This window comes from Micromesistius poutassou, assembly GCF_964030765.1.
Source record: "Micromesistius poutassou genome assembly, chromosome: 9".
In the NCBI taxonomy this organism is placed as follows: Eukaryota; Metazoa; Chordata; class Actinopteri; order Gadiformes; family Gadidae; genus Micromesistius; species Micromesistius poutassou.
In genome coordinates, this window is record NC_140279.1 from 7295475 (window position 1) to 7318768 (window position 23294).

General features: G+C 39.8%; 1 protein-coding gene across 2 annotated transcripts in view; it reads right to left on the bottom strand.

Moving 5' to 3' along the window:
• LOC311353025 (cadherin-2-like) overlaps positions 1-9104 on the bottom strand; it is a 54741-nt gene extending 45637 nt beyond the window's left edge. For both annotated transcript variants that reach the window (XM_084472862.1, XM_084472861.1), the window contains exons 1-2: positions 8909-9104; positions 6254-6395 (exon numbers count right to left, since the gene is read on the bottom strand). In XM_084472862.1, the coding sequence (XP_084328988.1) occupies positions 6254-6395; positions 8909-8998 (232 nt within the window). In that variant the 5' untranslated portion in view covers positions 8999-9104. The remainder of the gene's footprint in view (positions 1-6253; positions 6396-8908) is intronic.
• Between the last annotated feature and the right edge of the window lie 14190 nt (positions 9105-23294).

The following is a 23294-nucleotide window of genomic DNA, read 5'->3' on the forward strand; positions in this document are numbered from 1 at the left end:
GCAACAATAACATTATTGCACTCACATACAAACTCACAGCACGAGTTCCTGCCGTTAACAGACACGGGTCCTTGCAGTGTATGGTCTAGACGAGGATGTACCATTACACTGTCATTGAATATGTAGGATTTCAATATTTCACTTTGAGGCTGAATGATACCCTAAACTTTATTTTTGATCGTATAGTCTATTCATCTAACGATATTCATGACTGACTCATGATGTTCATGATTTGTGTCATCTTGAATATTAGCTGCATACTGCTAATTCTTTTAGAATTGCATGCCGTTATTAGTATAAATCTCTTATTAATGTAAGCAACATAAAGATGCTTTGGTGTTCCAGAGAGCATGAACATGTGATCAATCCAACCCAACTGTATTGGTAAAAACATTGTTTGCTATTGGTATGCTGACTGTTCTGTTCCACATCTGAATCCCACACAATATCTAATGCTGTTATGATAAGATAATAATCACCCAACACATACTTGTTGTCTTCAAATCACCCCACAAATAAAACATTTTTTTTCTTATTCACCCGTTGCAATCCATTTCCAGGCAAAATAGGAGCCAACAACACCAGATTATCTGCTTTGAGATAGAGTTCATAAATTCCTGACTTTTTTTTTAATCATTTGTGTGTGTGTGTGTGTGTGTGTGTGTGTGTGTGTGTGTGTGTGTGTGTGTGTGTGTGTGTGTGTGTGTGTGTGTGTGTGTGTGTGTGTGCGCAAGGGCGTCATCAGCTTTTTGAGAGTGGGGGGGACATATTTTGACCGGGGGTCTGGGGGTTCTCCCCCAGAAAAAAATTGAAAGAAGTAGATGCAATTTCCCGCATTCTGGTGCATTTTACCATGTTTTTAGATTAAAAATGATCTCCCTCTTTCATTGATTTTCCGTGGAGCTGGCATGGTCTGCAATTACTGACTACTAGTATGTTATATATATATATATATATATATATATATATATATATAAACAGCCATTGAAAACGTTTACATGTCTTGATGGTATATAGGCTAGGTTTTTTATACAACAAAGTAGGCTATTAGGCACGAATATTTCATCATTGCGTCTTTGAATATTGCAAATGCCAGAGAATGTCTCATAAGGGTGCTAATATTCTTATCAGAAAAGCTGGCTGTGTTTGGCCATGGAAGAACGCAATTTAGCTGTTTGGCCACTCAATGGGAGACTTGGGCAACTCTGACATACTTTCCTCTTCTTCTTCTTCAAAAAAGTCCTTATGTCCATCTCGTGTCGCTGTCGTTGATCCAACTCTCAACATAAGCTTGCTTCGGTCGGCTTCGGTGCGTGTTTTGAATGTGTGCGTGATGCTGCTTTGTGTGTTAAAAAAAAAATAGGAAAACGCGGAGTGGATTTCTATTTATATGGGTATTCCCCCTACTGATAAAGTGGAACGGATTTGATTGTGAAGCGATGGAAAGAACGCTGGACTAGTAGACCAGTCATGCACTAATATTTTTGATGGCAAATGTGGGGGGGTCAAAATGACTTTTTTTTTTTTCAAGGGTGGGGGGGACATGTCCCCCCGCAATTATATTATGGTGACGCCGGTGTGTGTGTGTGTGTGTGTGTGTGTGTGTGTGTGTGTGTGTGTGTGTGTGTGTGTGTGTGTGTGTGTGTGTGTGTGTGTGTGTGTGTGTGTGTGTGTGTGTGTTTGCAGTTATAGCATCCAGTGCCACTGAGGGCAGAATTACATCCCGGCTTCCTTTCGGCTCTGTTGTGTCCATTTGTCCGATCTGTTAGCTGTCCATCATAATCAATGCAGCTGACTAGACTTAGAAACTGATTTTGAAATCTTGTGTTACGCATCACTTCTATGCAATGTTCATTTATTCATTGCAGAAATATTAAATACAAGTATGTATGTGAAAAGGAAATTTGACTAATTACAGATTGCAGGAGGGAAAATAATAACAAATATGTAAAGGAAAGCGCCTATTAATCAAATGCAAAGACCTAGATTTTTGATATTGATTATGCCCAGAAAACAGAAAGTGGTTGGCAAACAGAAATACATAGTGTCGATTCTGTGATCAAAAAGTTTATGTTACCGTTACAGTTGGAATTTAAATGTTGTGAACTGGTATCACTCGAGGATAGACAGGCCCTGTCAGGATGTTGTCTTCCTGCTTGACTGTGATAATCCTGGACGCTGCAGAATACACTCAGAGTGTTTGGAGATAGGGGCGCACATTCAACGTCAGGACACACAAATGGGTTTCCTGTTCTAGGTTGCCAAATACCTTGAACCCGATTTCATACCTTTCAACCATCCAATTTTGACTCTCTATCTATTGTGACACTCAGCTATAAAAGGCAATTGTTCATGTTGCCAAAATGCAAACGCAAACACACGCCTTAAGAGTGCTCAGCAAGGTGCAAGTCAATGCATCATGTGAAAAGAAACAATAATCAGAAAATGGGTTGTGGAGGCGTTGCACCAAGACTTGAGGCAGAAAAGTGCTGAACCAAAGAAACTTGACTCGTCCTGCTGAGTTTGCTCTCGGGTTGGATGATATATTGTACTGTAAACTAGCATGCCAGTAGTAGAAGTTCACAAAACTTTAGTCGATATTTGTTTGGCAAACACTTTTTGCCAAACAAACATTTTACAAATGATCAGCCAAAATATATGGAATTGCAACTACTTTACCAGTAAGACGCATAGTTACACAAAAAATTAAAAAATATGAAATCGCCCTAGTTCTGTTACTTCTGAAATTTGAGTATTAATTAATAATAATATGAATATATTGATGTAACGGTTACCGGTGTAACGGTAAACCGCGATAAAAATGTTGTCAATAACAATTACCGTTTTCATTTCAAATAAAATTATTATCGTGGTGGATAACCGCGCCCGCGGTGTGGAAACCGTGTGCTTAGATCCTTCCCAGCGCTTCATCCGAGCAGTGTTTGGAATAACGCCGTTTAAAATAAACGCCGTTATTTTTTCAGTAACGGGTAATCTAACTAATTAATTTTTCCGTCGTTACAACGCTGTTACTGACAGTTAAATGCGGTGCGTTACCATGAATTGATTGAATATACTGCGTAATCCGAACGCACCCCTGGCTGCACACACAAACTGCTAGTGAGGACGGAGACCGGGTGGGTTAGCGATTATGATTGGCTAAGGCAGAGTCGTGTTTCATGGTAGCCAATCGGAGCCAGTGTTTTTACACACAAGCTAAGATACGCGTGCCACACGCACAACAGATTCGATGAAGTAGTAGAAATGGCGAGTCCGGAGCAATCCGATGAAAAGTTGGTATTTTTAAGGTGGAGATATAAGCACTACTTCAAATTCATTGAGGACAAAGGCAAGAATGTGCATGTAAAGTGAACATTATGAGGTCGCAAACAGGCTGTCACAAAGTGATTAACAGACAGAATGGCAAAATACAAGTCGGCACAACTACAGGAAAATAACCTAATAAAAAGGAAAACAAAAAAGCATGTTTAAAAAGAAACAGTAATACTGTGAATCTGCAAGCGCTTACAGAAGATGAGACTAGACACTACAATTACTCAATAAAGGTCCGTTTTCACAGGTGAGTTTTTAAAAGCTTTTGAAAATGTTGAACAAAAACTGCAGGCATAATAGACGAAGTGAAACGGTACCAGAGGGCCAGTGCTGCTAGCGGTCACCTCTGGAACAAAGGCCGTGGTTCAAACATCTAAGTGGCCGCACATTCTGCTGTGGTTTGATTCATTGTACAATTTGATTAAAAAACAAATAATTTTCTTCACTGGCAACCAGACAGAAGTATACGACGGATTCGTAAGGTTCGTCTGGACTTAATTGAAAGCCTAACAGCTGTGTTTTGGACCAGCTGAGGGCAAACTAAAACTGATTGGGATAGGCATGAAACAGAATTGCATTCAACTAGTCATAAAAAAAGAAGGTGCTAATGAATCCCTAATCTGAGATTGGTGGAGGAGGTTGGAGGTTGCAAGATAATACTGGCCTTTTGCCATGTATCTAGTTGGAAGAAGCAAGATTGAACCAGTTTATTTACATATTTTTCACAATTCATTCTGGGTCAAGGATGACGCTTTTGCTCTTTTTATCAGCAGCTATGAGGTCAGTGGATGAGTTTTGTTTACAATGTTTTCCCGACCAAATTCATGAACCGCAGATTTGTTCTTTGTTCAGCTGGAGGAAATTAGAGGCTGTCCAGTTCTGAAGGTCACAGAAACTGTTTTTCTGAGGTTATAAGTGATGCTTGCAGCTGCATGTCATCTGCCGAACAATGGTAGGAGATGCCCCTATAGCAGATAATGATCTGGCCTATAGACAACAAACAGGATGGGACAGAGGACTGTCCACTGAACTACTTACCAACTGTCATGCAGCACATTGTCAGAATACAGATGAGGAAAGAACTGATTGAATGAGCTAGTTGTTACATTAGGTGCATCTTCACATCCTTCCTCCAAAACAGCCTTTTCTCTCTTTGAGCATTGCAAGAGTCTCACTTTCAGAGTAAAAAGCCGTCTGAAGTTTGGAGATCATTTATTACGAGGTGTAAAACTACATTCAAATTATTGTCTGATCTAACACAGACTACATCTAGGTTCATGAATCCTTTTTGGCTGATAACTTTTCAAGGACGAGTTACTGTGCCTTTTAATATGTGTTTTTTTTTTTTTAAGAATGACTTTGATGAGTTTAATGTTCAGGCGAAGCCCCTAAGTATTTTTGCTCATCTCCTAAAGAGTTTCTTTCCTGTCTAAGCTGTATCCACCGCAGAGTCTGCGGACGTGCAGTCTGCTAGGAGCTAGATAATTTGCTACAATGCGTTTGTTTGACCTGTTGATCTGCTGTATGACGCTGTATTGTGACTTTTATGATCACAGATGTCTGTTACGGGTCATGTGGAAGAGTGAGAACAACATACGGTTCCTGTAATGGCCTTGAGGTGGTTCACCACCATTCTAATTAAATTCGAAGAGATGTGCGTACAGTCTCGTAATACAAAGCCAATCGTTTCTTTCTTTGTTCAGTTAGGAACTCAGTGGCTAGTTCATCTTCATATTATGCATTTTCAAAGGTCCTGGTTGACAGTTTTATTTCATTAAAATGTCATTAAGGATTGAATACTAATGAGTTTTGGCCATATACTAGTGCGAGGCAATTCCCACCCTCAATGGGCCAAATATGGATTGTTTCTGTTGCTAGCTGCAAAAATCTCCAACAATGGTTATGCTCTATAGACGGCAAATCTTCTATTTTCTCAAATCGGTTGAGTGAAAACCAATGGGGGACATCATGAACGCCGATCCACATTTTTTAATTTTGGTCTATGGTCTTGACCGGACCCTTGCATGCAAACTCTGTGGCCAGATGTGTGATCAGATCTCTTGTGCTTATCATTTAAAATTCTTCCTAGTAAAATTCTGTTGATTGCAAAAGCAGCGGTGTCTCTTGCTTTTTGCCTTCAGTTTCCACTCCAAATAATTATCTGATTCCAATCTGAACATGTAGTCAATTTTAAATTAAATTATTATTTTGTATAAAGATAAAAATACACCTGCATAAACGTATGCATGTGGGTGTCTGTGTTAGATTGTTGATTTGCTATGTGGTACTTTAACTCGATATCCATCCTATTTTAGCCTTCCATAAGAACATAATATGTATAAGTACTGTTTCTTTATTTTCTTTCTCTGGATCTCTCTTTCTCTGCATCTCTCTTAATCCCTCTTCACCTCCCACACACACACTTCCTCGAACAACCACAAATTTAATCAAATCATAATCTGTAGACGCTATCATAAGCGCCAGTTCCACTCAAAGAGCAATCAAATATCACGGCAAAGACTTCTTTCCAGACACAGCCCCCACCCACAGCTAGGGGATTACAACTTTAGCACTGCTGCCCATGTCATACTTATTCTGTGTGAGGAGTTTGTACGGGATTGTGTGTCTGTGTGTGTGAGTGTGTGTGTGTGTGTGTCTCTATCTATATGTGTGCGTGTGTGAATCTTTGTGTGAGTGTTTGTTTGTGTTTATGTGTCCCCATGTATGTGTGTCCGTGTATGTGAGTTATTGTGTTACAGTGTGTGTGTGTGTGTGTGTGTGTGTGTGTGTGTCTGCGTTTGTGTCTGTGTACGTGTGTGCACATGCATGCGTTTGTGTGTGAGTTTCAGTGTGTGTGACAGCAATACGATACAAAATTGTAAAAAATGGAGGTGTGCTTATGGGTGAATTATTGACTTACCGTTGAGGAGAGCCTGTCCCTTCTGGAGGTCTGCATCCACCATGATACTATATTCCTGGTCCGGGAAGCCCATGGTGCATGAAATCCAGGCCTGTTCTGCCCCTACAGACCCCTGGGCCGCTCCGCCATACACACACACAGCCTGGACAGAAGGGGAGAGGGCAAAGATGAGATGTATTGCATTGTGGAAACACAGGAAAACCTACCGAATCGGATCCCATAAATACAAGCAGATCCTCTCAAATTATAACAATATCAACCGTCGCTTTTTTTTTTCTTAATTGCTGGTTGCCATTGTGTTTGGAAAATCGATGATAATAAATGATTTATTGAGGGGAAATATATGGTGAAAGCAGGAAGTACGACAACCTGGTTTTCAAAGTTTTCATCCACTATCTGCACAGCTCTTATTGGTAAAATGGCCCTCTTCGATGGATAATTTTAGTGTAATTTTCAAGTTCTTCTTTGAGCTCAATTATTTATGTTGGGGATCTTTTATCACTCAGACGTTGTTCATAAGCAAGGGCTCCTCTGGAGTCTCTGCTTTGTAGTTGTACATTGCAAAAGCAAACCAAGAAAATATTTTTGTGTCGCAAACAGATATTTCTGGTGTTTCATCTTTAACATTAATATCTTCCATTTATGTCTGATGGATTTGGTTCACTTCTATTACTCATGTTATTTGCATGTTTAGTTTAGTTTAGTTTATTTGACAATCCGTTTAAATACATGTAGGTACAAATCATGCATTAAAACAGTGTCAAGGATAGCACAAAAAGTCATACTTATTTCCATTGTGGTCCTTGATCGTGTGTGTGTGTGTGTGTGTGTGTGTGTGTGTGTGTGTGTGTGTGTGTGTGTGTGTGTGTGTGTGTGTGTGTGTGTGTGTGTGTGTGTGTGTGTGGCGGGGGGGGGTAAAGGATGATGTATTTTGGGGGTGATCTGTCTGTGATGAAGTATATCTTTCAGTGTTAATCTTGCTGATCTTGGTTTATTAAATGTTTTGATCTAACTCAAGGACAAGCTGGGATGTCTGTTTTAAATCTTGTCGAATGGAGGCGACATTCCATTGGGGTACACAAATAATTCAGCATGGAGCAAATATCAAAAGCACGCTCGATAGCGATTCAATCCAAAAGTCACCGACTGAAATCAACCATCGGCATACACTTAACTGGGTCAATTAATGTTGCTAATTACCGTCTAGACATCCTACGATCAGGGAAGGACCCCTCCCCCCCTTCATAAAAGTAAACAATGTAAGCACCAGGCACAGATTTAGGACAACATTACACAGTGAGGGAAATACAAATAGATAAATTGGACTTTGTCAGAACTGGCAATTGCCAACAAGAGTGGGTACAATTTGCCTTGTTGCTGTAGAAGTTAGTGCCATGTGGCCCAACAACGCCAGGAATATGATTTTGATGATCAGCTCCCTCCACAGTATCACACTAATAAAAGTGATTTGTTATTCTTATTGGTGATGTTACTTTTTTGAATGCTGGTGTTGTTGATGATGTTGCGAGCAAATGAAATCAAACTGGCCGCTTGAATCATTCTTGTTTACTGTTTACCCGTTTGTGGGGCATGGCTGTATAGGATTTATAACGTGTAAGTGCTAGCTTACGCAGTCATGTGATTTATCCTTTGACAGAGGCCTAACCTATGTTCAGAAATGTTGCAGAAAAAACATGTTATGAGACTTTGTCCTTATAAGCGGCCCCAAGCATTTCACCCATTTTTCAAACTGTTTACTTGGAAAACTAAAGAAAAGTCTTCACTGTAGGGTAAGGTTGTCATGGGGACGGTATATGGCTTGAGATGCTGGGGGCCTGTCTGTCTGTCTGTCTGTCTGTCTGTCAATCTGTTGTTAGTTAGAACGGTAAATCTCAAGTTAATGCACTCTGGCATCCTACTAGAGGAAAGAAGACATGTAAAGCAATAGCTTATGGTTGACCCCGGGGATGAAGCGGACGCCCAGTCACACAGGATGCAGTTGATCATCACTCAGAATGAGCACCCGGCGTCGCCTACAGGCCTCATGTTACCCACCCCGAGCAGAGGGGTTCTTGATAACAAGGGTTCCCGCAGGTGGATATATGCAAAGGATTAGACCAGAACATATTTATACAGACCTCATAGATGCTTTTAGCTGTATTGTTTTAATCATTTCTCGACACCCTCTCTTGGTCGGCTACAATTTTTTTTAAAGCCATAGGCGAAAACGAGGATCTATCCTTGGGCTCCAATGTCGGTCCTTGTTTCTATTGGATATAAGGCTGCCCTAGATAGGGCGACATTTAACAGTGTAAGCTGGTATATGATCATCGTTGTGTAAAGCCATTGCAAGTCCCCGGGACATTCTAAATATAGGTTTCTATTCTCGACCACAGACCGTAATCTTAGAGAAATGTGGAGGTGTAAAGCGCCTTGGTGAATATAGAATCGCGACACTAGACGTAAAGCGAATTATCTCCTCTGTAGTGATTTGAAATGTTCCACCATCAGCAATTAACCATGCGTTTATGTCCGACCTGACCGGGCAGCAGCGCCGCATACATGCATACATCGTTCTTCGGAGCCTCATCAGGGTGCAATAAACGGCGAATTTGCGAATTCTCAAATCACAAAAAATAATATAAAAATGATTACCTGTAACGTTAACGATGCCACGATGAAGATCGCAGCGGCTCTGATGAAGTGCATTGTTAATACGGACTCCTTCAATTCCAAAAGATGCATGTGTTAAAGACGCTGAATCCAGAGCTTTTTAGAGCCCGTTAGATCACGGCCAGCATGGAGTAGCCTTCCTCTCTCGGACTATCCTCCTCCTCGTCTAATCGGCTCAGCGTTGTTGCACCCTCCTCCTGCCTGCCTGGTACTGAGGCAGCGGGCTAGTCGACTACTGGAGGAGCAGCCACCAACAACAAGACTCACGGTGGGCCCTCTAGTGGGCCACATTCGCAAACACCCTAGTCTAGAGAGAGAGAGAGAGAGAGAGAGAGAATGATCTCTAAGGGAAGTGTCGTAAACCTGCCACACCCATACCATAATATCAACGGCCGGTGGATATGTTTTCCTTTTCCTTAAAAGGGGACACTAGGGGATGTGTGTGTGTGTGTGTGTGTGTGCGCGTATGTGCATGTGTTTATGACTGTTCGCACGTGCGTGTGTTTATGTGTGTGTGTGTGTGTGTGTCTGTGTGTGTGTGTCTGTGTGTGTCTGTGTGTGCATGGAGAGAGAGTGAAATATATTCATTATACAGATAAGCATTATTTAATTGAATTCCAGATAGTTGTTGTTCAGTTGTGGCCAGATTGCTTTGCTGTATATTCACATGATAAGGAAGACCCAAACAGCATAAGAATATTATCAGAAAAGCTGTTTTTCATTAATGAAAACAATTGTATCCTTTATGTCCAAATGGATAGTTGAATTGGTAAGCTGCTTACACTGTATGCACAACTGAAGAACAATGTTGCCCTGGTTTGCAGGCCTACACTTGTTTATGCTTATACTGACTCAGAAGTATGTTGTGAATTGTCCAGAGACCTTCCTAAATGTCAAATTAAATGACTACATTATCCAGAGTGCACAATCTATCCTTTGTTATACCCTGTCTCTCATTCCTGATCTATCATGCTCCTGGCCAGGCGGTCGCTGTCTGTCTCTCAGAATGGACGTTTGGCTCTAGATTCATACACAACCTTTCTGAAATAAAGGAATGGAAACAATATTAATGCAGCACATAACAGGATATTCACATGAGATATGATTATTCATGTGTGATGTTCTCATTCATTGGTCTTATGCACACTTAAAAAAAAAAGTCTATATACATAGAGGCTATTAATATCATTAAGAAAAGACAATATACTAAACAATACTGCAGGACTCCATGACCCCCCAATACCAGCTCATTCTACCACCATTCACACACATCCTGAAACCATGGAGGACCACTGAAAATCTGTCTTCAGACAACTGCTCAAAGAAAGTAGAATAAGTAGTAGTGTAGTTATTACCAAGGACAATGTCATGCATATTAGGTAGTTCCGGCTGCTAATAGTACATTTGTTGCATTCCAGATACACCCACACACACACACACACACACACACACACACACACACACACACACACACACACATTATGATAGGCAGCAGAGGAACAGGGAGATAAAGGAAAGCTGTGGGAGAGACATTTAAACCGACTGTATCTGAAATTACCCTGAGACACGCAGCGAGTTGTCAGAGTGCAGAAAATAGAACAAAAATATATGTTACACAACCATAAGGTCAAAACCATTGCTTTGTGTACCACACAACAATATTCAAACTGAAGAGCTCAGTAACACAGGGACCTGGAAATGAACATGGAAAAAAAAACAGGGAGCAGGTGTCAAACAGGAATGACAGGTGTATAACATCCAAGCATCTTACCGCGAACGCAAGCAACATTCTGTCCTGCTTGCACTGCCTTGAGGCAGCTTTGCTTTACTAGCAAAACCACAGCTAGGAGGCAGACTGGGTGGGGGTGTAAAGAGGTTGGGGTGCAGAGAGAATCCTAGTATGAAAAATAGATGCATTGAGATGAGATATAAAAAAGAGATGCCTTGAGGGGGACCCTCAGAAGGAGAAGGAAGAGTAGAAAAAGGCATTAGGCGCACAAGAGAGAGAGGCAAAGAGTCATAAGAGGGTGAGGCAAAAAAAAAAAAAAAAAAATGAGTGGAGAAATAAAGGCGCATGACTGCAAGTATAAAAAAATACATGCCTTAATTTTGAAATCAGTGGTGTGGATAACTGAGCATCACAAAGCACCATGGCGATGAGTGATAAACAAAGCTGTTAGATGATGTTTTATAGGTGACGACAGACAGAGAGACATACAGATAGGATACAAATAGGAAAAATAAGATTCTTGGCTAATGCATTTTTGATGTGACACTGTGTTTCATGTGGAGCACTGTGGCACTTTATGTGATATTGTGGCCTGACCCCACTGTGTGATTCCATGCAGGAGTCATCCACTTCAGGAACTGGTAACCGCAACCTCTGACAACAATGCTCTGCATGAACACAACAAACAAACAATAAACACATGCACAAAAACAAGTGAGATCACTCGCAAACGCAGAGGTACAACTTCCAAGTTCACATTCACAGTATTTTGAGTCGACCATCTGGGGTTCCTAATCAACACAACTCAGAACATGTAATGAGCCAAACAGCTTACCATGTGCAGGAATGAAATGAAAATATAATTTTTATTCTAGATAATCAGCTTCATACGCATACTCCATACTTCATATGCAAATCACGGTCTGCAACATTAACTCTGTTTCTGCAAAAATGTTTGAAATTGTCCATTGGTCCAATATAGAACACATATCCAATGTCATCACAGGTTCAAATTTTCTGCAGCTGATGCTGCAGACCACATTCTTTCCCGACACGTGAACGAGGGCCTTATATTAGAAAATTGTGTGACGGCCCCCCTTTAACAGGCTAATAGTCTGAATCTTGTGTGTTCTTATCTAGTCAGCCAACTTCAATTCTGAAAAGCCCACCACAGCAGGTTCCATTAGTAGGCCTATCTGAACATTAGCCAATGATCAGTCTGGGAATATAAATGATAATGCTACACTACATGTAGTGAAGCGATTTAAGTCTAGATATACTACATCCATACACTCACTGGTGGCACCTAAAGTATTTGTTTTTGTGAGTATTTGCTTTGCATTTGGGATCAGGGCTTGTAGATAGCTACCATCAAAGTCTTGCTAACCAAGCTTTATAAAATTACTTGATGGCTTCTGTTGTACAATGCAAGTTCCTGGGGAGAGTTCTCAAGCTTAATACTCTCTAAATGGGTGTGATCCTTTAGTTGTCCCATTAACTACAGCCTCCCATTTCTAACTAATCCCTACGCACTACCAGAGCCCACTTTAGTATAGCACCTATAGGTAGCAACAGAGTTTTAGAACCTTATTTTCTAACCCTATGCTCATTACCATAACCCTAGCCAACCAATATCATATCCATCAAGGACTCTCTACCCACAGTTATATTGAAATGACAAAGGCGTAAAAAGCCTTTGACTAAGGGGCGTGTGTGCTCGTCCAAAGGCCTAGAGGCAGGTCCAACCTCATTGTAAGATGTTAAAAGGATCATACATGTGTGTGTATATATATATATATATATATATATATATATATATATATATGCAGCCTGTTTCTCCTAAAGGGAAAGCTACATTTTAATATATATATTAATGTAAAAATAAAATATATATAATTAATTTAATGTATATATTAATGTCCAAATGTTACTTTCTTTTATATGAATCGTATAAGCAACAAGAGCAAAACCATTTGCCTGGATTGATGGCTCGCTAAGATAATTGCAGTGGTTAGGTGAGGCAAATAATTGGTGTGCTTGAGATCAGTGTGAGGATCACAACCAAACTACACTTTAACAATCCACATGATGCAAGACAGCGAATAAGAGAGAATAAGCAATGACGCAATCTCCCGTTAATTAATTTGACCGGCAGTGGAGTCTGGGGAAACAGGGTGTATGTGCTGGAGGCCATTAACATGCTATAACACAAGGCTGGGAAATGTTTGTGCAGACTGCAACAAAATGTGAATTTCCACAAAACTGTTCACTAGAACCCGATAAGTTTGCCAACATAGTTAAATGGAGCATCTTTCAATATTTCCAGGGTATCTCATCCAAAGTAGCACAGCAGAAGGTATTGATGCAAAAGAAAATTCCCTCTGCACAGCCTATCTTTACACCAAAAAGCCTGTTGAACTATGGAATTAGCCTTACAACACACAATGTCACATTCAAACATAAAAGCTTTTGCTAGCTATAATTTGAGAAGACAAAAGCTGCACTCATTTATGCAGCACTGAACTTTACTTTTCTTTTGCATATATTATTGACTCTCCCACACAAGAGTGACTCCTTTGTGTAATCAGAACCTTAGAACAATGTTCTTCCCTGACACCCACACACATTCATACATCCTTCCTTGTACATCCTTCACTGGCACACGGATGTCAACAAAAGCAAGATTTTTTCATACTTCTGCCCCCCCCCCCCCCCCCCCCACACACACACACACACACACACACACACACACACACACACACACACTCAAACCTCCCACAGAAGGCTTTTGTGCACATGTGCATCTGTAGAGTTGAATTTACATACCCTAGATGTTTGATTGTGAGCAAATGGAAATAGACCATAGGGTTCGTGGAAGTCACTGCAATTCGTTCACAGATATCGTTATTAATCACATTTCACCATTATAAACCATCATTGATATGGCACTGGAGCTCTCTCAAAGCACTTAAATCTCTTTCATGCTGTTCCTGTATCTTGTTAGTTTCACCATTATTTTCAAACAAAATGAGTTCGAGATGAACACTTTACTAAATGGCAACTTTGAACACCATATTAATATATATAATATTATATATTAACAACAAATGTATCCTTGATTATTGTTGACATGAGTGTTAGTGGTCAATATATTTCATGCACGGTCACTTGGCTTTCACAAACATACTTTCAGAAACAATGGTGAACATAATGCCTATTTTCTACCATTTTGGTAATGCAATGCAATGTAGACGTTAACAATTAAATTAAATCCCACATCAATACTTACTATAGTAAGTACTTGGATGGAGTAGATTCAAGTTATTTAATTTGTGATATACACCTACAGTCCCCATATGGGATTAATAAAAAGTACATTCTTATCCAAAATATTAAGTAAAGTGTAGCAATCAACAAAGTAAGCGAAACAACTTTATCCGAGATATACAGAAGAACAAGGTTAAAAGATTATCGGAAATAAGCAAGGACGATTTTTTTCAGTGAATACTTTTTTGCTTTACCTCCAATGGGATTTGGCCAGAGCGACAATAGCAAGAGCGTAATTTATTTATTTTATCTGATAGTTTTTTTAAGCTGCACCTCTATGTGGAAATCAATTGCCGCCATTTTTACCACAAACAAATAGAAAATCCCAAACTTCAATTTACCATCCCCAGAACGGTTTAATTTAACAATAACTACATATTGAGAAGAAGATGTATGCTGATAGGAAGAACTGGGGACAAGCTTCTTCTCTTTGTCCTTTTCTCTATGAGGGAAGTTCTCCAGAGCTCAACAGGGTTCTCTGCTGGACAAAGTAAAAGAGCGTCATCCCACAGGTCATTCATTGAGCATATGGAACAGATACAGGCACAGAAGGCTAAGGTCTGGCCCATGGTCTGGCACCAGATGGGAAATGTGCAGGGGGGCCAGGCATGGGTATATGATTGAGGGTCCCAGGTCAGTATGGGGAAAAAGGTGATAATGCACCTCTCTACAAATTAGGCCAATTCCTCGCCAGATGGCATGGGCCACAAGAAGTGGCAAAGTGACTGGGAGGGGACAGTCACTTTAGGGTAAAGCAGCCTGGTTGGCGCAATGGACTACAAATCTATCACAAAAGGCCGGAACCTGTGCATCCCCAGTTGCCTGCCCTGTCTGCTGATGTTTCTCCTTAGAACACTCCAGAAGTCACCATTAGTCCCCAGCTGTCACCAAACCAGAGGCAGGGCCTCAAAGAGCTTCTGGAGTGTGGCACAGATGTCTGTGTTTCGGACAAACTAGGGTGCACCAGCTTCACAGCCAATGACATCAAGATGGCGCTCGGGAAGATCATGCTCCTGCAGCCCTATCGCATCCCAAGTCTCATCGCAGCTCAATGAAGAAGGAGATGAAGATGATGCTGAAGCTTGGGGTGGTCCCAGCCCAATTGTCAGGGGAGCACATAACTGGTACGCAAGTATGCGTTCCTTTTTTTTGATATATTCAAATGCTCCATGGTCAAGCTGCTGCAGTTTGATAAAAAAAAAGGTGGAGCAAAAAACACTGCTGTGCTTAAGAAGTTGTGTATTGGAAATGGAATCTCCTTTGTGAAACTGGGTAGGGGTGCGTACCAAACACCATCTCTTGGTACTCACCTGAGCAACTCACTAAAAAAGTTATGTGCACCCCTGCCAATTGCCAAATTATTCCCAAGTTTGCCTCAATTTCACCCTCCCTATATGACAGAGAGATGACCTCCCTGTCACGTTAAGTGGCCGAAGGAAGAGGAGACATCATTATAGGGGCTATTCTAGGCCCTGGTCTCCCGAACTCATGCTGAAGGTTCCAGGTTTTCCACGGCCATGAGCACCCAGTAAATTACGTTAGCCATAGGTAACATGAGTAAAAATATTCTTCTGTTGAGAAGGAATTCTTAGCTATTAAATGGGTCATGCATCAGTTAAGGTACTATTTGTTTTGAAGGTTCACCCTTGTTACTGTCCCCTTAAGTGGATGACGGTAAACAAGGATAAGAATGCCATTCATTCATTCATGTCATTGCTGGCGCTACAAGACTTCCACTTCAAGTAGAACACAGGGCTGGGAAGGACCAGGGGAACGCCAACGCCCTGTCACAACAAGACGAGTGCCTCTGAACGAACACTCCATGCCCTGACAAGGAGCTAGGGAGGAGACTATGTGGAGGGCCTAGATGCCCAAGATGTCTCCACAAGGGGTGAGGGGTATCAAAACCATGGACAATGCACTTTCCCTTCAAGACACACGCTTCTCAATCACTGGGAGAAGTGATTGATAATTAACAATTATTCGCTGAAAGGGAAGTGAATAGTGGGGAATAGCCCTCGAGACCGAAGGTCGACAAGATAACGCTTTTTGCCGGGATTTATTTGTTTTTATTAGCGGTTTATTTGTTTTTATCAGCGTGACGAGACAACCATCACGCGCGCTCCACAATATCCCGAGTTTGAGATCTCAATCATGGGATATTGCCCAATATCCCGAGATAGCGAACCAATTAAATTGCGCCATCTTAGGAGGTTCACGTGTAGCATTCACTAATCACTATTATTCAGGTCACCTGCTGCATGATTGGCAAGGGAGAACACCTGCTGGCCATTAGACAAATGTCCATCTATAAAAGCCAGCAGAACCTTCCCAGTTGAAAAAGGAGTATGGCAACCTCGAGAGAGTATGGTAATCATCCAGTGGCCCTGAAGAGCAACCAAATCTAACAAATTCAATCTTGAAGAGATACACTATAGTGCAGGGGTTCCCAAACTTTTTAGCCTGCAACCCCCCAGAATACAGTGCAATAGACTCGAGAACCCCACTTTCCCCGGAGGTGAAAATATTTGCGCACACATGCAGTTATTAGCCTAATCAAAGAGGAACCCCACAGTTGGTTCATATAATTATTACAGCAGCACAAGTCAAGGCTTAGTTTAATTTAGTAGACGGCGACTCAGATATCATCCTCCACATTTACTCGCAAATCGCAATCTATCTATCTATCTATGTCAGTGTGCTGAGAAATCGTATCCAATCATGTTTTATTCCCAAGCATTTTCCTCTGGGAAATACTAAAAAAGTTGTTAACACAGTGTTAACACTCAGTTAATGTTCATCCATGAATTCTTCCAGCCCTCCCATTTTCCCTCATGATTTTGATAAAAAAAAGGAGGTATTTTTTTGAGCCCACCCTGTCTGTTATTGTTTGTTGTCACATCCAAGTATACCTTAGTTCAATCTAACTGCCACCAACATAATGACCAACAACTTGCATGTGTCAACATACATTTATACAAATAAAGCAATTATTTAAAAAGATGCTGTGATTACTATCTTTGTGTATAATTGGCAACATTGTACCAATGTTAGGCACCTAATTGCCAAACAATTAGGCACATTGCAAACATTAAGGGTCAAACCAAGAATATATATACTATTATATTGAAGTCTTTCAATTATGTAATACCTATATTATCCGCAAACTGTGTGTGTGTGTGTGTGTGTGTGTGTGTGTGTGTATACTGTATGTGTGTTTATATATATATATAATCACTTTTTGATGACCCAGGTCTTGCAGTTGGGGTTTTACAGAGATGCTTTTCAAAAATGCAGCCATGCCGTTTAATTGCCATATGGGTCTGACAGTCTGAGTTATATGAACTTGTTACATGGCTCAAAATCCATCTCCTTCTGTGTGTGTGTGTGTGTGTGTGTGTGTGTGTGTGTGTGTGTGTGTGTGTGTGTGTGTGTGTGTGTGTGTGTGTGTGTGTGTGTGTGTGTGTGTGTGTGTGTGTGTGAATTCCTTTCTGCTTTGTGTCTCTCTCCCTCTCATACTCAGATGACCTGTGGAGAGTTTCTGTGGGAGTGTAAACCATGGCAGCTAGACAGAATACTGACTAGAAATCATCTAATTTAAATTATGCATACAGACTCTAGCTTCAAGGAGAGTCGCTGAAGTCTCTACCTAGTGATCTACTCCCTACCAAGTGATCTACGATATAATTGACAACACTATTGCTCTCACGACTGCAGCATCAAAGATAACCTGAAGGAGCCAAATGCTGTCTGACCACTTTACATGCAGACTTTATGCCCGCTTGGCCATTGTCAGTCACAACCCCTGAACAACAGCGATCCCATCTTTCATTGATTTGATGTTTGGTGGTTGGTATAAAATACATATTTCATATAAATGAATTTCTCTTTTAGTCTATTTGATATCAAAAATTCAAAAACAGCTACTCACATTTCCGATTATATGATGGAATCAATTCTCATTTGATTCAGATTCTCAATGAAAATCCCCGAAAACAGTAAGGACAATTCAATTCAATCACAAAATTAGATTAAAAGCAACAATTTCCAAACTCACTAAATTCAATAGTTTCTTCACTTCCACAGTTTGAAGACAAGACTGCAGACAGAATCGACTCAAATTTTTTATAGTTTATTTTTAGAATCGATTCTCAGAATTTAGGTAATTTAATCTACAGCAGTGAAAGATTTTGCTCCTTAGCTTCTCGGCTTTGTGAAGATATCGCACATACATCTCTAGTTGCACTCACAGAGTTGGCGTGACCTTAGACAATGGGCCAAATAGATCATGAAACTGAGCACCAAACGTCACAGCCATAGGCTAATAACAACCAAACGTTGGGTGTCCCAGCCCCTGTAGTGATATGAGTCCTGAATATTACTGAGACATACAAATGATCTAACACATAATACATTTGCATAACCTGCTGAACACAGGATTGTCTACGTAAAACATGGCACCTTTTACCTTAACCAAAGGTCAAACAGTTACAGGGCCAGATTCCACGATACCAATGGCGCGGCCAACTAAAATACGCAGAACATCACCAAGATATCATCATCAACCTCATATCACCAGATAAGACCAAACTAGAAAAACATAGCTCCTTCCAGAGGATGATCCTACCAGACCAATAAATACACCCACCCTAGATCGGTGGACAATTGGAGCGGCTCATTAGATGAGTGATTAGAATCTCCCTGTGTACAAACTGAGACCTACTGTAGCCGCTTGCCAGGCAGTGCTTTCTATCGTACTTGAATAAACGGTAAACTCAACTGAAGCCTCATCCTTGAAAATATCACAGGGTCTGCTTTCTTTTTTAGATTAGATCTAGGGCAGATGGTTACAAATCTTTTGGTGTCATTTCAGATTCCGATTTATATGATGGAATCAATTCTCAATCGATTAAGATTCTCAAAACAGTAAAGACAATTCAATTCAATCATAAAATTAGATTAAAAGTAACAATTTCCAAAACTCACTAAAATTAAATTCAATAGTTTCTTCACTTCCACAGTTTGAAGACAAGACTGCATACAGAAATGACAAAAAAAAGTATTGTTTATTATTAGAATAGATTCTCAGAATTTAGGTAATTTAATCTGCCATTTTTTTGGGTGATCATTTGGTCCTGCTTGTGAGCGTTGGGCATGCAGTTTGGCTATCTGTTTGTTGATCAGGAAAGCTATTTGTTTGCTATTTAGCTACTGAGGCTGTTCTGCTCCTGAATAAGCATCTCCATATAAGGCTCCTTATGATATTGTAATATCCTAATATTTAACATTATATTGTAAGTTTATCAACAGTCTTTCATTCTTGGTTCGCTCACAAACTCAAATTCATCAACTAATTTTTAAAGAAGTTGTACCCATACATTTTCCACATGAATCACATGAATTTAAGGCAGTCGATTTTATACCTTAAAAATAGGGTCAAATCAATTTAGCCCTTGGTAAAGGATCATTTGATACCCTGTTCACTGCTGAGAATCTGTTAAGCATAAAGAAGCAGTACAGTCATTGATGTCATGTTTTATTAACAATACTCCTTGTAGTCATTTTGAGGCCAAAAATGAATTAGAAATCATACTGAATCTTATTTGGAAAATTAACACATTTCTTCATGACTGGGGCGAAACTTTGTGCTTTTGGATTTAAATAGATATTTTTGTTCATTATTATCCTGATGTAAAGACGATAGTATTCAGTAAAATGTATACTTTGATAAGCTTTGTTAGTCAAGTACTAGGGCTGGTTCATGTTGTACTTGTTAAGTCTCTGCTTGTCGAACATCATACAGCATGTATAACCCCTTCCAGACTCCATAAGAGGGGCCAGACCATGCCAGATCTTTTCTGGCACTGATGGTGGGAGAAAAGGAAATATATTCTTGTACACCAGGAGAAAGGGTTTTGATGGTTTGATCATCCATTCCAGTACGGTCCTTTCAGAGACCGTAAAGTAGTACATCTCTCCTTTAACAGGCCTGTCAGAGGCTGTGCTGCTGATGATAGCCAAAGTGTCTCAGATAATTTGATTGAATTGATTGATTGAATTTATTTATTTAAAACAGGGACAGTGCACAAAAAAAACATTAATCTTGTAAAACAAGAAGAGATGCTTTGAGCCAGGTTATAGCAACAATTGCTAATTTCCGCCTGTAGTCCCTGGGCAGGTAAAGTGCTAAACAGATACAATATTAAGATTAATTGAAATAAGACATAATAACCATAATATTTAAAAAATTGACAGAATGTACTAATAAAATAAAAGCACGGAAACAGGAGCGCCAAATCATAAAGTGCACAATAGAGACCAACAACACATACACTCTCTCTCACTCTCATCACACATTCAAACACATACACATACAATACACAGATAACAATCATACTCATCCTCAACCACACTCATAGCCAGACACATACACACACTCACATAATACTCAACAATGTGTGCAAACTTGCTTACTTAGTAACCAGCGCTTTGACAAGCATGAGAATGTGTGAGGATTTGTACATAGAATAAGTTCTGTGGGAAGGACATTCCACTGACCCATGGCCACACATGAAAAAGAAGAGCTGCCAAACTGAGTTCTACGTTGAGGAATACTACACTCACCCCTCGTAGCAGATCTAGTTAGACGTACTGTGTTTTCAGAGCAGAGTGTCACAAACTTTTTCAGAGGGGGGGCATAAGCATTATGAATAATTTTGTGAAGTAGACAAACATTTGAGTGTATAATCAAGTTTTCAAAGCTCAAAATATCATATTTGGCAAGTACATGGCAATGATGGTAATGCCGTGGTTTTTTGGCATGGATCTTAAGACTACTTTTGTACAATAACTCTAGTGGTTTTGTAACTGTTTTACATGCCTGAGACCAGGATGTAACACAGTACAAAAAATGGGGCTTAATCATTGCATTTAAATATGTACTTGATGCCTCAAGGGTGAGAGAATTTCTTATGTATCTGAAATTAGCTAAATTATATTTCAACGTGTTACTCAGCTTTTTGACATGCCCTTTAAAACTAAGTGTTGAATCTAACGTTACCCCCAGGTATTTAAATTGTTCTACGTGTTTTATTTTTTGCCCATTTACTACAATATCAGGGTAACTTTTAAGTTTACACCTATTTGTAAAGAGCATGGTCACAGTTTTTTCCACATTTAACGTGAGGCATGAGTTGTATAACCAATCACTAACCTTGTTCATTGCCTTTGTTAATTTCACAGCCACCTCTGTTACATTTTTCCCATGAGTATACAATACAGTATCATCGGCATACATTATAGTGTTAACATCCTGACAGACAGAAGGCAAGTCATTAATGTATAAACAAAACAGCAGCGGCCCTAAAATTGACCCTTGTGGGACTCCCAGTGTGGATGCTAGAAATGGAGATAGTGTACCATTCACTCGTACACACTGGTGTCGACCACTTAGGTAAGATTTCACCCAGTTATGTACATTGATAGAAAGTTCATAATTTTTTAATTTATGTAACAGCACCTCGTGATTTACTGTATCAAAGGCCTTGCGTAGATCAAGGAAGACTGCTCCCACCACTCCTCCCCGATCTAGGCTGGTTTTAATTTCCTCAAGGAAGTAGCAGCAAGCAGATTCAGTAGAATGTTTCTTTCTGAAACCAAACTGCATTGGATGTAAAAAGGACTTAGAATCCAGATGTGCAGCTAGTTGCTCTGCTACGACCTTTTCAATGACCTTTGAGATGGCTGAGAGTATGCTGATAGGTCGGTAATTACTGATCACCTGTTTATCACCAGATTTATGCACAGGGGTAACTATGGCAGGTTTAAGCACACTAGGAAAAAAGCTCTCATCGATAGATTTATTAATAATCATAACTAAAGGTGGCATAATGGCCTTATGTTGTTTTAAAAATACTGTATCAAGACCATGTATATCTTTGGCTTTACTATTTGCCAGGGTTGAGATAATTTTTTCAACCTTCGCCATATCAATAGGAGATAGCTTGAAGGCCAAGTCATCACAGGCCAAGGACTGTGGGAGTTGGACTTTTGGAAAGGTCCCACTCAGTTCTTGTACTGAATTTATAAAATAATCATTAAAACATTTACCAACAACATGGTCATCATTCTGGATACAACCATTTATCTTAAGCTTAACACTTCTATTAGTAGATTTTTCCTTTCCAAGTAACTTGTCCATACTCTTCCATAATTTTTTACAGTTTCCTTTTGCATCACTAATAATATCAAGGAAAAAATTAGCTCGAGCCTTTCTAAGTTGTTGTGTGACTTTATTTCTGAGACCTTTAAAAATCTGGTGATCAGTACTCAGTTTTGATTTCAAGAACTTTTTGAGTGAAGCATCTCTTTTTTTCATTAACTCCCAGAGATTACTATTAAACCAGGGTAAATTTCGTTTTGTATTTGTTTTTTTGCCCCTGATTTTTGTGTATTTCAGAAGAATATCTTTAACAGTTGACATAAAATCAGTACAAGCTTCCTCACAGGACATATTACCAATGGTGTCATTCCAGTTTAATTGTTTTATTTCATTTTCAATGAGGGCCATGTCTTTTTGGGAGATAAAAGGCATGCTTGATTTTTCCCTCATTGAGTTTTCGTTTCTATAACGTACTTTTGTCAACTTTCTAGAAGCCAGAGTAAGGTTATGATCTGATAACCCAGTAATAAGATTATACACCTTTTTAATCCTGTCTGGCTTGTTTGTAAAAATTAAATCTATGAGTGTTTGAGAAGATTTTGTTATTCTAGTGGGTTTACATATCATCTGGGTCATCTGAAATGTTTTGGCTATATCTTTAAGTTTCTTTCTGCGTTTTTTATCCTGCCAGTTTAAATTGAAGTCACCCATAAGGATAACTTCCGTCTTTTCATGTTGTTTAAGGATGACATTTAAACAATCAAAGAAATCAGTTGTGGCAGTGGGGGGGCGATAAACTGCAAAAACAGTGAAGGACATCTGAGGGGATAAAGTAATTTTCATCCCCACGCATTCCAAGGTATTTTCAGGAATAGCGATTTGTTGGCTTTGAATACTGTCTTTCACGTATATGAGAACACCTCCCCCTTTTCCTTTACTTCTATCCCGTCTGTACACATTATATCCTGGGACAGTGAGGACAGATGAGGGGATTTTAGGGGTTAACCAAGTCTCTGTGAGGCATAGGTAGTCGATGTTAGAGTCCGTCAGTAAATGTTCAAGTTGTTCGGTCTTTGAGATGATACTTCGTATATTTAAATGTCCACCAAAAATGCCTTTCGGTTTCGTTTTCGTGTCCCACAACACGCGTG